Raw genomic sequence first — 14205 nt, 5'->3', positions numbered from 1 at the left:
AACTGCCGAAGGCCAAGTTCAGCACCAAACCCAAAAGACTCCCCACTTCTTTCTACCCTGCCCTTTATCTTCAAGAGATTTCTGTGGATTAAATCACATTACTAAACCTAATAGTACAAAGCCACAGAACCTAATGACGAGAGTTAACAGAAACTACGTATTGCAAGGACGACACCCATTGCCTACATGAGAGCATTCCTGAAGGTCATGGGGATGAGAACAGATACGTGATGCAGCTGTGAGCTAGTGATTATCCCACAGAATGCTGTTAAGATTTTCTCTCCTTGAAAAGAGAGAAGCAAAATTCTTCTTGGTTATATTTAGGGTTGAGATGGTAAATGGCTTAAAACGTGCCAGAATCAAAAGGAATTTTGCATTTAGTCATTATGCCTTGACCAATACTATTAATTCTACCATACTAACCTTCTCTCCGTAGATACAATAAAGCAAGTGTGGTAATTACTGACAGAACTATTCCTCTGATCTCCGAAAGGAACGTAAGTCCCGATTCTGAGGTAAGGAGAGACTTGGGGTGGAGGGAAGAGACAGGGACAGGCCTACTTCTAGGGAAAAGAGCAGGGGACACGGAGGCCAGGAGAGGAGTTGCCTCGTGACCCATCTCGACCCAATGTTTCTCAGGAGAATAAGCAAAGCCACCAAACTTGAGGGCCCAGCAGCAGGCGGGCAGTGATCTATGAGGCACTATTAGTCTATAGTCTGTGATCCACCTTGTTAGAACGGCCAAATGACGAGATGACAGGACAGCCTGTGTTGACAATGAAAGGGGAAGGAAAGAGGGTTGATGGTGGCGCCAGACTGTCTTTTCTCACTTTCTCCCTCAGATCTTAGGCCTGTTTTTCCTTTTCTATCTAGTGCTGAGAACAATAAATTTGGCTCAAACCTGTATCCAAGGGCAAGACAAAAATAAAATAAGCTGCCGGGAAATTATTCAAGCTAGCCCAATAGCCAATCTGCATCAATTTTCTAATACATTACACTTAAAAACTTTTAATTATTCATCCAATAAATACTTGTTGAGTCCTTTCTATGTGCCATCATTGTTCTGGTTGCTGGGAAACATCAGGGAATAAAGCAGGAAATATATCCTTCCGCATATGCTGGAGAATGTATCCTCCTGCATTCACAGAGGGAGATGGACAAGCACTAAGTATAATAAGTAAATTATACAGCATGTTAGAAGCTGGCGTGCTACAGAAAAAAGAAAAAAATAGAGCAGGGTAATGCAGCTGGGGCGCGGGGGGTTGGGAGAACTTCCCCTTTAAAACGGGGCAGGGGTCAGGACAAGCCTTACTGAGAAGAGGAACAGGTGAGCTATGCAGCTATTTGGGGGAATAAATTCCATTGCAAAGTACTTAAGGTGGGAGAGGTCCTGGCGCGTTCACAGAAGAACAAGGGCATCAGTATGTCTGAAGCGGGACATGACAGGAAGAAGGCGGCAGAAGGAAGTATCAGAGACGGAACTGGCACCAAGCGACATGGGGCCCTGCAGCCATCAGACTCTGGCTTTAACCATGAAAGGGAGAGCGAGCCACTGAAGGTATTTTCTGTTTTAACTATATTGAAATAGTTACTCACAAGAAGTTGTAAGAGCAGTACAGAGCTGGTGCCATGAACCCATCACCCAGACTTCCTCAACGGATGACATCTTACAGATGCACAGAGCATTATCTTGGCATAACCCAGGTCGGCAGTCTGACTTCCTCAGCCAATTGCTGTGGGCACGCACATGTCTGTCCGGTGTGTCCCAGCCTGCAGCACTTTCCCACGTGTATGCCATGCGCTACAGCTCTACCATCACAAAGGGCTCCCCCCTGCCCGTTCAGTCGACCCCATAACCTCTCATCTGTTCCTCACTCTGTCATCTTGCCATTTTGAGAACGTCCCATAAATGGAACCACACTGCATGCAATCTTCTGAGATTATCTTTTTTCACCTGGCGCAACACCCTTGAGATTCGTTCAGGTTGCTTTGTTCCCTTTTTGGTGCTGAGTCATACTCCACTCTACGCATGTACCAGCCTAACCACTGATGCACTAAACAACACTTGTTTCCAGTTGGGGGACAGGACACATAAAGCTACTCGCCAACAGCCGTTTTATATCAATGCTCTAATCTTTCACAATTACAGACTCTTAATTATTCAATCAATAAATACTGAGTCCTCTCTATGCACCAGCATTGTTCCAGTTGCTGGGACTTGTGTACAGGTTATCAGACGGACACAGTTGTCATCTCTCTCGGACAAATGGCTAGGAGCATGATTTCTGGCTCATATGGTAAGTATATGTTTAACGTTTTAAAAGCTGGCTGATTTCCAGAGCATCTGTACCATTCTGCATTCTCACCAGCAATGCATGCCAGAGTTAATATTTCCACATCCTCGCCAGCATTTGGGTTACCAGTATTTTTTTTTTTAATCACAGCCCCCTCCCCTTTTTTAAAGATTTATTTATTTATGTCAGAGAGAAAAGAGAGAGAGCATGAGAGTGCATGCACAAGTGGGTGGGAAGGACAGAGGAAGACAGAGAGAATTTCAAGCAGATTCCCTACTGAACGAGGAGCCCCACGTGGGCCAACATGGCTGATCCCGTGACCCTGAAATCATGACCTGAGCCTAAATCAAGAGTTGGACATTTAACCAACTGAGCCACCCAGGCGCCCCTATCATAGCCTTTCTAAGAGGTTTGTAGTGGTACCTCACTGTGGTTTTAACTTGTATTTCCCTAGTGGCTAATAATGCTAAACATCTTTCCATGTGTTTATTTGCTACCCGTGTATCTTTTTGGAAGAAATGTGTATTCAAGTCGTTTGCCCATTTTGTATTGGGATTGTTTCCTTATTGTTGAATTTAGAGAATTCTTTATATACTCCGGATATAAGTTCTTTGTCAGATACGAGATTAGAAAAAAATTTTCTGCCAGTGGCTTGTCATTTCATTCCTTTAAGAGGGTCTTTTAAAAAACCAATGTTTTTCATTTTTATAGTCCAATTTATCCATCTGTTTTTATATGGACCACACTTGCACTGTCATGTCTAAGAATTCTGCCTAAGTCTCTTCAAAATATTTTACATTTTATATTTAGATCTGTGACCTACATTTGGGTTTTTTTTTTTTTTTTTTTATCAAGTGTGAGGTTTAGGTCAGGATTTATTTTTCGACTACTAATGTCCAATTGTTCCTGAACCATTTGTTGAAAAGGCTGCCCTTCCTTGATCAAATTGCTTCTGCATCTTTGTCAAAAACCGGTTGGAAGTATTTGCATGGGTCTACCTCTGGGTTCTCTACTCTGTCCCACTGATCTATGCGTAGGTTTCTCTGCCAGGACCACACTTTTCTTGATTGCTGTAGCTATCGCCTAAGTCTTAAATCAGGTGGTGTAATTTGTCATGAAAAGGTTTATACAAGAAAGCGGTGTGTTCTGACTTACCTTTTAAAAGGCCACTCTACTGTAGTGAGAGTCTGCTGTCCCAGGCAAGGGACACCAGGCGAGGAGCAATGGTACTCAGACCAGGGAGACAGCAGGAGAGGTGGGAAAAATTAGAATCTGACGATTATAAAATTGGAGACCACAGAATGTCCTCCTGGATTCATGTGTGAGTGTGTGGTGTAAGGTAAGGGTGTGAGGTAAGAGAAGAGTCAGCTATGACCTCAAGGTTCTTGACCTGAGCCAATGGACAGAATGGTCATCAACTGAAGTGGGTGCGTGGGACAATGGCGCCAATTTTACAAGGGAAGGTCAGCTGAGTTTTTAATACGTAAGATGTAAGGGGCCTAGCAGACATCTAAGTGGAGATGTGAAGCAGACTGTGGATACAATCCCAAGGCTATGGAAGAGGTCTTTTTGCCCTGGAGATAAAAATTCAGAAGCTGCCAGCATATTCAAAGCCATGACATTGAATGAGATGGCCCCGGGAAAGTACAAAGCACTGGGCTGGAGGGCACTCCCCCCCCCCCCAGCCCCAGGTCAGAAGGGAGAGAGAGCAGGACCAGGGTGGTGGGAGAGAAGGGCACTGGGAGCCACTTGTAAAAAGTGTCTCCGAGAGAGGAACATCTGGTCACGGGGTGCAGGAGAATCAAGCAGAGGAGAGTTGCGAATGGACCAGCGGCATCACTGCAGACCTTAGCAAGAACGGTTAGGGTAAACTGTTTAAGAGAACAGCGAAGACAAACTGAAGGCAGAAGGCTTAACAACCTTCTCAGGATTTTACTCCAAAAGGGAGCAGACAACAAGGAGCGCCAGGAGGGGGAAGTAAAGAGGGGCCCTGTGTGAGTGTGTTTTAGGACAGCAACAATAAGGCATGCTTGGACATGAGCGAGAACCACCCAGTGGGGTGAGGGCTGAGGAGGGGGCGTGTTCTTGCAGAAGAACAGTAGGTAGCTGAAGAAGGGACTCTGGGTGAGCAGAAGGAAGTGGGCTCACTGGCTTTTGGCAGACTGTACCGGAAACCCCAGGCTTTGACTCTCCACTTTCTCCTCTGCACTTCCTAGGAGCCTTGCTCGGTGTCATTCTTAGAGTCCACACTCTGAGGCTAGGCCATAACTGGAACTGTCCTTACAAAGTCTCTCCAGTTTCTAAATGTTAAGTCTCTGGGACAGAATTCCAGGCAAACGTCTATGGACCAAGAAAGGATCATGTCATAATAACACTAGTAGGTAACATTTGTGGGGAAAGAGAGAAAAAAAGAAATAAGACAGTATAGGGAATGTGTCTGTGTCCCTCCATCAGACTCTCTCCTCCTCTACCCACTTAAGGGGTATTTACTGAGCACTTACTACGACGTGCCAGGATATGTAGCAGTGAGTAAGATGGACAGGGGCTCCGCTGTCTGGTGGGGCAGGTTGTAAGGCTGTAAGCAGGCAAACCAGAAAAACAGCGGGTATCAAAGTATTAACAGAGAAGCAAAGCAGGACGATGGGACATAAGATTCCTGGTATTGCGAAGATACTGAGCCGGGATCTCAAGAGGGTAGAGATCAAGGGGATATACACCAGGCAGAGGGGGACTAATACAAAGGTTTATGGCAGAAACAAGCCTGACTTGTCTGAGAAACAGAGAGGGCCTGAGCGAGGGGTGGAGGGCAGGGGGATAGTATTACTACCTGCGGTGCGGGCCAGATCACACAGATCTCATTAAACCAGGACACAGAGATGGGATTTTATTATAAATGCAACAGAAAGCCATTAAAAAGAATTAAGCAGAGAAATGGCAATCTGTTTCCACAAAATGAAGTTTTTTTATTTTCTTCAAGAAGTTACATTTCTAATAGAGTAACAACATACATTCCTCAAACTGAAAACTCAAAGCAACCACCAGTTTGGCGGAACCAGTGAAATCTTGGAGCCTGGGTGAGGTCATGCTCTGAGGAACACAGGATAGAGTCTGGCCAGTACCGCAACCTCGTGGCAGATACAATCAAGAAGACAGAAGGGAAGCAGCAAGAAAGGGGGGACACCTTCCTGGTGGTGGTTGGGGGGTCCCAAGGCTGCAACGTTAAGCGGAATGATGACACAGGCAGACAGGGAAAGGCAGGGGGTCACACACAGCTCCGGGGATGAGGACCCACAGTCAGCGAGGTGGTGGGAAGGGGCAGGAGGGGATTAGCTGAACCTACACAGGGATTTTATCAGAGCAGGAACCTCATCAGATTTCCCTTCAGAACAAGCCCCCCCAGGGCACTTACTTAAGAAGCCTATCCAAAACAGCATTTCACTCTGCACACATTTCTAACGTACACGTAAAACAATCTCTTCCTTAAACAACAGGACACTGGTTCTTAAGACCATCCAGGTGTCATCTGTGTTAGGAACAGAGTCCTTGAAGACTCCACCAAGACCCTCTACTTAAAAAACCTCCTGTAAGAAACTAGAATGGCTGGTGATCTCCTTCACCTTCTAGAAGGCAACATAGTAAAATAACAACAGATAGAAAGAAAGGCACATTTTTGCCCTTTGACCTTCCAAGAGTTTTCTTTTTGTTCAAATATTTCCATTCCCAACTTCCCTTTGCTTTCTCCCTGGTTCCTGCAGTGATGTCTGGACATGGGGTGGAAACCTCAAAGCAAATGACAGCAACTATGTACCCAATGGATGGCTCTTGTCTCCTAAAGCTCTCCCAGTTATCCCAGGTCTCATGCCCTGGTCATGGGGTTAGCTGAACAACGTGGGCTGGGGAGTCCTGCAATCCATACTTTAATCCTGGCTTTGTCCTTACTGGCCATGTGACTGGAGCAAGTCACTGACTTCGTTCTCTTACCTTTAAAAAGGAGAACCCACTGCCAACCTAGGAGGATCATTTTGGGGATTAAAAGTACAAATGCAAAGGAGGGATTTGTGCACAAAAAGCACTCAGCGTACTATCTAGCACAGACTCAGTGCCAAGCAACGTTCAATGAGTGTCCCCTGCTATCATTTCTACCATGAGTCCACCAGGGATCTCTACCAAGGGAGGGAGTACACATGACATTTAGTTAACACTTCCTGAAGACAGGAGGAGGAGAAAGCAGGCTGGGTATATTTTGTGTCCCGGCCAATTTCGACACAGCTGCGCAAAACTCAGTGAACAGCCTGTCCATGATAAGCAACAGCCGGCCCTCCAAGACACGGGTGGGAAAGCCCACGCTCTAGGCCTTCACTGCCGAGGAGCAACAGGTTGCCCCCCCTTGAAAGCCGGTACAGAAGGCCCTTGACTGGGGTGGAGCCGTGAATGCCGCCCTCCCTCTCCCACCTCCCCTACCTAGCATCCCATTCCTCCCCAGCAGCAGTGCTGGCTCAGGGCCACCCGTCTGGACACGGGGACCTCATGGGCCTGACCACAGACACAACTCTGCACCAAGAACGTGACTTCTTGACGTCAGCTCCCAGTGAGCAGGGATCACTTACCAACAGGCTGCTCAGACCAAATTCTACTTGCCCAGAGTAGAATTTCTTCAATTCACTCTCCTGATCTAAGACACAAGCAGCCAGTTAATAAATATGGACACATAAACAGGTGCTCCCAAGAAAACCAGATTCAAAGATAACAGAAAAGAACTACACTTCATCAAGACAGAGAAGGGCAGGGAGCCACTGCTATTTCCATCCCCCTTACGCTGCTGCTACCTCAGGCCACGTGCCCGAGTGCTCGAAACTAGACTGGCGCTGCAAGTTTTAGGATAAACAGCTGATACTTGCTACAGCTGCATTTTTAAGAAAATGTATATGCTAAAGGAGAAAAAACTGTTTCCATACGCTGCCCCTGCTGAGAAAAACACACACCCAAATAATTCAGGAGAGGAGGGTAATCAACTAGGTCTCTCAGTCACTAAAGAAAACAAAGCCCTGGGGAGAGCAAGTCTCACTGGAGTGCAAGGCAGGGCTGCGGCCACTAGTAGGATCACCGTGGGCACTCCGGGGACAGGCAACAAAACGCACAAAGCATGTAACTTCTCATCCAGCAACGCCGCTTACAGAGACTTACCTAAGGAGACAATCACAGGAGGCAAACTAAACAATGAAATGTGTTAAAAAAAAAGAGAGAGGATTGGTTACATAAATCAGGACACATCTACCTAACAAGAAAGTACCCAGGAAGAATATAATTTACGGACACAGAATGGTGCCCTCCACGTGTAGGAGGACGGGACAGATTACCAACCAGCACGCAGAGTATTTGACCATTTACATACAACAGATCCCTGTGCAAAGGTGGATGTGCGTAAAGCCATCAGGAGGCTGTTCATCCAGAAATTCACGGCGGTCACCACAGGCAGTGGAAACGCTGTGAGTTTTGACTTTTCCCTCGCTCTTTTCCACACTGTTCAATTCCTTAGAGTATTCATGTGTTCTTTCTCCCAAAAGCAATAAAGTTGTATTTTTAAAAGCCGGAAAAGAGATGATACCCATCACACACAGCACACAGTCCTCAAAAATTGTATTTCAAGCGAGTATTTGTATTTTGAACCATTTTTGCTTTTAACATTATAATTTGGTGTGTGTTCCTACTAAATAAATATTGAACCTTCCATGTAACAAAATTTTAACACTTAATTTATAAGAAAACTTTATCTTAATCAAAATATTTATATACTTTGCCAAGTACTTACACATATATTCTTCTAATGTTCACAAACTTGATACAGGGGACAGAATAGTCCCCATTTAAGAATGAAGAAAATGATCTAGAGATTTTACCTGACTCACCTCAAAACAGGTCTAAGATGAGACCTAGTTTTCTGAACCCCCATCCAACACTTAGAATATCTAGCAGGACCTGGGTTGTTCAAACTCCATTATATTAAAAGGTACCCATTGCAGGGTGCCTGGATGGCTCAGTGGGTTAAGCCTCCAATTCTTGATTTCCACTCAGGTCAAGACAGACCTGGGGTCATGGGATCGACCCCCTCCCCCGCCCTGCCCCCCGTGTCGTGTCAGGCTCTGCACTCAGTGGGGAGTCTGCTTGTACCTCTCTCTCTGTTCCTCCCCCAGCTTGTGCACACGCACATGCTCTCTCTCTCTCTCTCAAATAAATAAAATCTTAAAAAAAAAAAAGAAAAAAGGTTACCCATTGCTTGTCTTCTATGGTTCTGGCGGACTTTTGGAATACCAGAGACCTGCATTCAGTAGAAATGCACACTATTTACTCCTTGATTTAGCCAAGCTGTCCTGCATAATCTATTCTCCCTTCCTTTGGAATTTCCATCCACCTTAAAGATAAAAAAAAATCAAAAGTTAATAATCTCAAGTGTTGCTTTCTGTTGTTAAATTTTTACTGTTTCAAAACAGAGTAGCTCACTAACACTCTTGAAACCTCTTCTCAAAAGCAGCAAAAAGTTACCAATAAAAAAGCTGCAGAAATAGGGGTGCCTGGGTGGCTCAGATGATTAAGCGTCTGCCTTCGGCTCAGGTCATGATCCCAGGGTCCTGGGATCAAGCCCCACATCGGGCTCCCTGCTCGGTGGGGAGCCTGCTTCTCCCTCTCCCTCTCTCCCTGCTCATGTACTCTCTCTCTCTCTCTCTCTCTGTGTCTCAAATGAATAAATAAAATCTTTAAAAAAAAAATTGCAGAAATATAAAAGAGGCCCTGCCCATAGGCTCACATTCCCCAAGTAGCCTTGTGGCTCTGCCACCTGTTTACCCAAGATGCATGAGCCACCTTTACTCCTAAGGATCCCTTTACATTACCAAACTGCATATGTGAAATAATAACAACATTCCTATTTTATATTCATCAAAGACATATTTGCAACCACAGCTCTTTAGTATCAGATTCAGAGTATTATCAAACTTCCTTGAAAAAAGCAAAGGCACTTAGAATTTTATCCCTAAATATGTCACCCCATATCAAGGATAAAGATATACAGTCTTCTGTGTTTTTCAGGATTAAGGACATGAGTTTCAAATACCCACTCTCTTCCTGGGTCCAGGGGAACTGAGGTCCCCCAGGATCGGAACCACTGGTTTCTGCAAAGTAGGCAGCCATGTTCAAGGAAAATAACAAAAAGCAAGTCCCTACATCAAAACTTGCTATTATGAACACAAAGTCTCAGAAAGCAAAAACAACAAGCCAGGAGCTGACAGCTTTGTGAAGCAGAATGCTGTTAAAGGATATCCAAGACACAGCTTACAGAGCATTAGAATCCCAGGACGACCAGAAAATGTTCTACAGAAACAAGGAGGGGAGAACTTGACACAAAGGCATTCTCCTCTATTAGGAAGATGCCAATTTCATAAATCAAACATCTATTGACTGAAACTGAAAGCAAGTTAATATAACTTCATCAATTATAAGATGCTTTCTTCTCCCCTCCCACAGCTCTTAAAAACTGAATACACACGGCTGCCCAAATAAAAGAAAGGGAAATGCAAACCATTTTTTTTTCCTCCCAGCCCCAAAAGCCTACGTTTTCTTTTTTTTTTTTTAAGATCAAGAGCCTACGTTTTCATTTCAAGTAACTGTCTCTCAAAGTTCTATAGTCATTAGCCCTGCTAATAATATAATCAGGTAAGACAAAACCAAACTGCACCAAAATAAATTTAAAAACTAGAACTCAGGACTGAAAAAAACAAAAACCTACTCCAAAATATGCAGGCAACAAAGGTCATAATCCTGTAGGTCAACATCAGATAGTAACTAAACACCTGCTGGTACTTAGCTTGCCATTAATAAAGAGCTGGCCTGCCCTCTCAGGTGTCTACCCTCCCCTTGAACAACAAACCAGTTTTTTAAGGCCATTATTTCAAGAGATAGAACTCTTGGCACAACTTAAAAACTCCACCTGTGCTCTTGACTGGAAGGATATCATTTTTATAATCCTTTCTCATTTCAACATCACCTGCCAGATTTACACCTTTACCTGAAATCTCCTATTAACACTCAGCTACATAAGATACTACAGAAAACAAGTCACCAGCCCACCCTTCCCTGAACTAGGAGTTTGCGTTTACCCACGTGTCTGGTATTGTGTTATGTGTTTAACCAGCATTGTTATTTTTTTAAAAGACTTTATTTATTTGACAGAGAGAGAGACAGCGAGAGAGGGAACACAAGCAGGGGGAGTGGGAGAGGGAGAAGCAGGCTTCCCGCGGAGCAGGGAGCCCGATGCGGGGCTCCATCCCAGGACCCTGGGATCATGACCTGAGCCGACGGCAGACACTTAACAACTGAGCCACCCAGGCGCCCCAGCATTATTTTAATTCTTATAATAACCCTGTGAAGTAGACACTACTATCATCCTCCCATTTTACCTTAAAGTAAGGGATCTGAGGCATAGAGAGTGTAGGTAGCAGACAAATACCCCCTTCCGCCCATCACACTATACGTTTTCACAACATGAATGCAGACGTGCATATGAACGTATAATATTCTGAAAGGAGAAAATGCTCCACCAGGAAAAGTCTTGTTGTCCATACGGATGGGTGAATTCATAGTAGAGGGAGATCTAGAGCCCATAATGATTGAAAGTTCACTTTAGAGGTAGGAAGCCGCCCCCCCCCACCCCAAAAAGAAAAAAGAAGAAACTTTCATACTTCGGTAAATTAGGGAAAGCAGAGTATTCTTTAGTTAACATACAAAGTTTCATGAAATCCTGGAGCTTTTAAAATGATGAAAGTGTCAGGGCAGGAAGGAAGAGACAGATATCCTGAGCCCCTTTCTCTGTTTCTTAAGATTTTATTTATTTATTTGACAGAGAGCAACACAGCGAGAGAGGGAACACAAGCAGGGGGAGTGGGAGAGGGAGAAGCAGGCTTCCTGCGGAGCAGGGAGCCTGATGCGGGGCTCGATCCCAGGACCCTGGGACCATGACCTGAGCCGAAGGCAGACGCTTAACGACTGAGCCACCCAGGTGCCCCCCCCCACCCTGTTTCAAAAGAAGCTATGAGATAAACAGCACTGGCAGAATAAAGTAATGGAAACAGGAGGGATCTAGGAAGAATTACACCTGGCAGAATGGGCTGCAGAAGTGGAGAGGATTTGTGTTTAAGATGCAGGAAGCCATGGGCAGGGATCCTAGGATGGGGTATCACCCCAGAGAGGCCTGCCCTCCTGCCAGTGGGTCCAACTGCAAAATGTCAGCCACTTTGCTCTGCTACCTTAACCCAGACCCCGCTCTGTGCACCTGTGTTGTCCTTTCCACCCTGCCACTGTGGACTTCAGGCCCTCTTTAGAGAGCTCACGGCCAAGGCCTCACACCGCCCTCTGGGGTCTGCTCCAGACAGAACTAGACTCGGTGGACCCCAGCACGGCACTGTTTCCTGTGCAACAGAAGCTTCTGAGAACAGAAATGATGTGTCTTCCTCTAGGGTTGTAATCTACCGAGGGTTTGGGAGACACACCCAAAAGAGTTCAGAAGATACTGAACTCACTGATCAAAAGGAAGGGCATGACGACCAGAGAGCAATGGTGCCCCAAACTCAAGTCCCAGGCAGGCTACTACAGGGAGCATTTTACCAAGGACCAACTGAGAAAAGGAAACAAGTATAAACTTGTTTTTATTTATCTCACTATAAATAGTTTTTAGTTATCTCACTGTGTTAGTTATCAAATATTAGTGCCAAGCTCATTTCACCGCATTTTACCTATTACCTAACACATTCTCCTCAAGCTACTTTCAGAGTAGAGAAAACAGTAAAATAAAGGAATTGGTCCTCAGCTAATTTACCCACCCAACAGCTTGTTCGCATCTCTTACAATTTTACTCAGAAAATTTTGTGCAATTCTCTTTCCTGCCTCATAAGAATGAAATGTAAGTGGTTTAAAATTTAGTAATCTTCTCTTCCTTAAGAGTTATGCAAAATGCATTTTTAGGACAGTGATTCTCTACTAGGAGTGATTTTTGGACACTCGGAGGCATCTGGAGACATTTTGACTGTCACAACTGGGGAGGGGGTGCTGACATCTGGTGGGGGAGAGGCCAGGCAGCCGCCTGTACAACTGTGTACAGAACAGAACCCACAAAAAAGGAAAAAAAATTTCAAAAAATATCCTATTATTCTTTCATAAATGCTGTTCTTTTTTACAGATAGACACAAAGAAAGCACACACTGAGTCTTAAAATTCTAGAATTACACATACCATGGGAGAGGAAGAAGGAACAGCTGAAAGCAGACCTTTGGCATCAATTGGCCCTGATGCTATGATGCAGGGCTGTGAACTCCAGATGCTCTATCGCCTGTGGCTCTGGAGAGAGGACAGATCAGGTGTGCTTCCCTACTATAAACCACTCCGAAATCGGAACACTATTTTATCTTCTGGCACACCACCAAATGACAATTTAGGAGTAAAATATCTTATTAATAAATGTCTTCAGGTTTTTTTAAACAGTTTTTAAAAAAGTGCTCCTCCAAAGTCGTTTGATGTAAACTGTGATTCAGCTAAGACCAGGCTTTTATTTTCATTTCCCCTCCAACTATGTAAAAAAATTCCCATCACTACATATTCTCATTTGTTTGGCGGGGGGGGTAGGCAGAGGTGGCGGCGAAGGAGGATAAGTGTTGTATTCAGATTTATGGTTCAAAGTCACCCACAGTGATAAAACAAATCCAGAGACAACAAAGAAAAGCACCTTAGAATTTGCTGCAAAAGTTATATCCTAATGCAAAGAATCTTATCAAGGGAATGTCTTCCTTTAAGGTAAAGTTAGTTTACAACTTCCAAAGCTAAGGATCAAGTCCTACGGGCAGTTCTCCCCACCTATCCTTTCTCCTTCCTCAAAGCCTCTCACACAGGCGGGGTTAATTTCCTGGTCCCAAGAGTCCAGCACTGTACCTCGCCGTGAAGTCCTTATTGGAAGCGGCTAACAATCACGGCGCTCCTTCCTGGGGAACAGGGTGCGCGTGGATGCTGGGGGTGGGCCTGTGGGGGCCGCGGACAGCGGGTGCGGGCCACACCCGACCTCGGAACTCGGGGTCTTCTCTCGTGGGATGCTGCAGTTCTCAGGATGGGGCTCTCCAACCGGCTTTTACTGGGAATCCACTCCCGGAATAACAGAAGTGGGACGATCCCGGCCTTTGATTGAGCCCCCGCTTTCCGTAAACTCACAAAGGGATCTTTCAACCCCTTCTGCAGCAGCGCCCTCTCCCAGGAAGACAGCCCCAGACGCGCCTGCTTCCCGCTAAGCGCTAAGTGGTGCTCTCCGACGCGCCCGCGGAGGGAGGCAGCTTCTGCCGGATGCCCGCACGCCGCAGGCTGCTAAAATGGCTCGCCGGCAGCGACGCCGGCTGACGCGGCTCGGGACGCTCCCAAGTGTGCGCGCACAGGTGTGCAGACTCCGGGGGCGCCCAGGTGTGTAAGTACAGGAATGCAAACACCGGTGCAGACGGGAGGAACGCCCGCGGGTGTGCACGCACGGGCGAGCGCATTCCGCACAGTCGCACACGTCAACCCCGCCGCGCTGCGAACAGACGACTCGCCTCCCGGAAACCCCAAACCCCGGCCAGCCTCGCGTCTCTCCAACTCACCTCCTCCAAGAACTTGGTCAAATCGTACACCTTGTGGTGCAGAATCAGCCAGGTGCTCTTGCTGTGGTTGTGCTTCTGGATCTCCTCCAGGGTGTAGTACTGGACAGCCTGGTCCGGCTGCTCGGCCATTTCGGAACGCGGCGAGCCTCAGGCCGTGCAGACACCAGCCGAGCCGGGAGAAGCGGAGCGCGCGTCTCAGCCCCTGGGCCCGGGACATTCCCGGGGCCCCGGCCCAGCGTCCACAGCAG

At 46.0% G+C, this 14205-nt stretch overlaps 1 protein-coding gene across 1 annotated transcript in view; it reads right to left on the bottom strand.

Moving 5' to 3' along the window:
- Positions 1-14205, bottom strand: part of LOC118004620 (cytochrome b5) — a 38291-nt gene extending 24086 nt beyond the window's left edge. The window contains exon 1 of the mRNA XM_034996056.1: positions 13958-14205. Coding sequence (XP_034851947.1) covers positions 13958-14086 — 129 coding nt within the window. The 5' untranslated portion in view covers positions 14087-14205. The remainder of the gene's footprint in view (positions 1-13957) is intronic.

Source organism: Mirounga leonina, unplaced genomic scaffold (genome assembly GCF_011800145.1).
Source record: "Mirounga leonina isolate KUSES-001 unplaced genomic scaffold, KU_Mleo_1.0 Mir_93, whole genome shotgun sequence".
In the NCBI taxonomy this organism is placed as follows: domain Eukaryota; kingdom Metazoa; phylum Chordata; class Mammalia; order Carnivora; family Phocidae; genus Mirounga; species Mirounga leonina.
The sequence above is the reverse complement of the archived record's forward strand: the minus strand, read 5'-3'. Positions and strand labels throughout refer to the sequence as shown.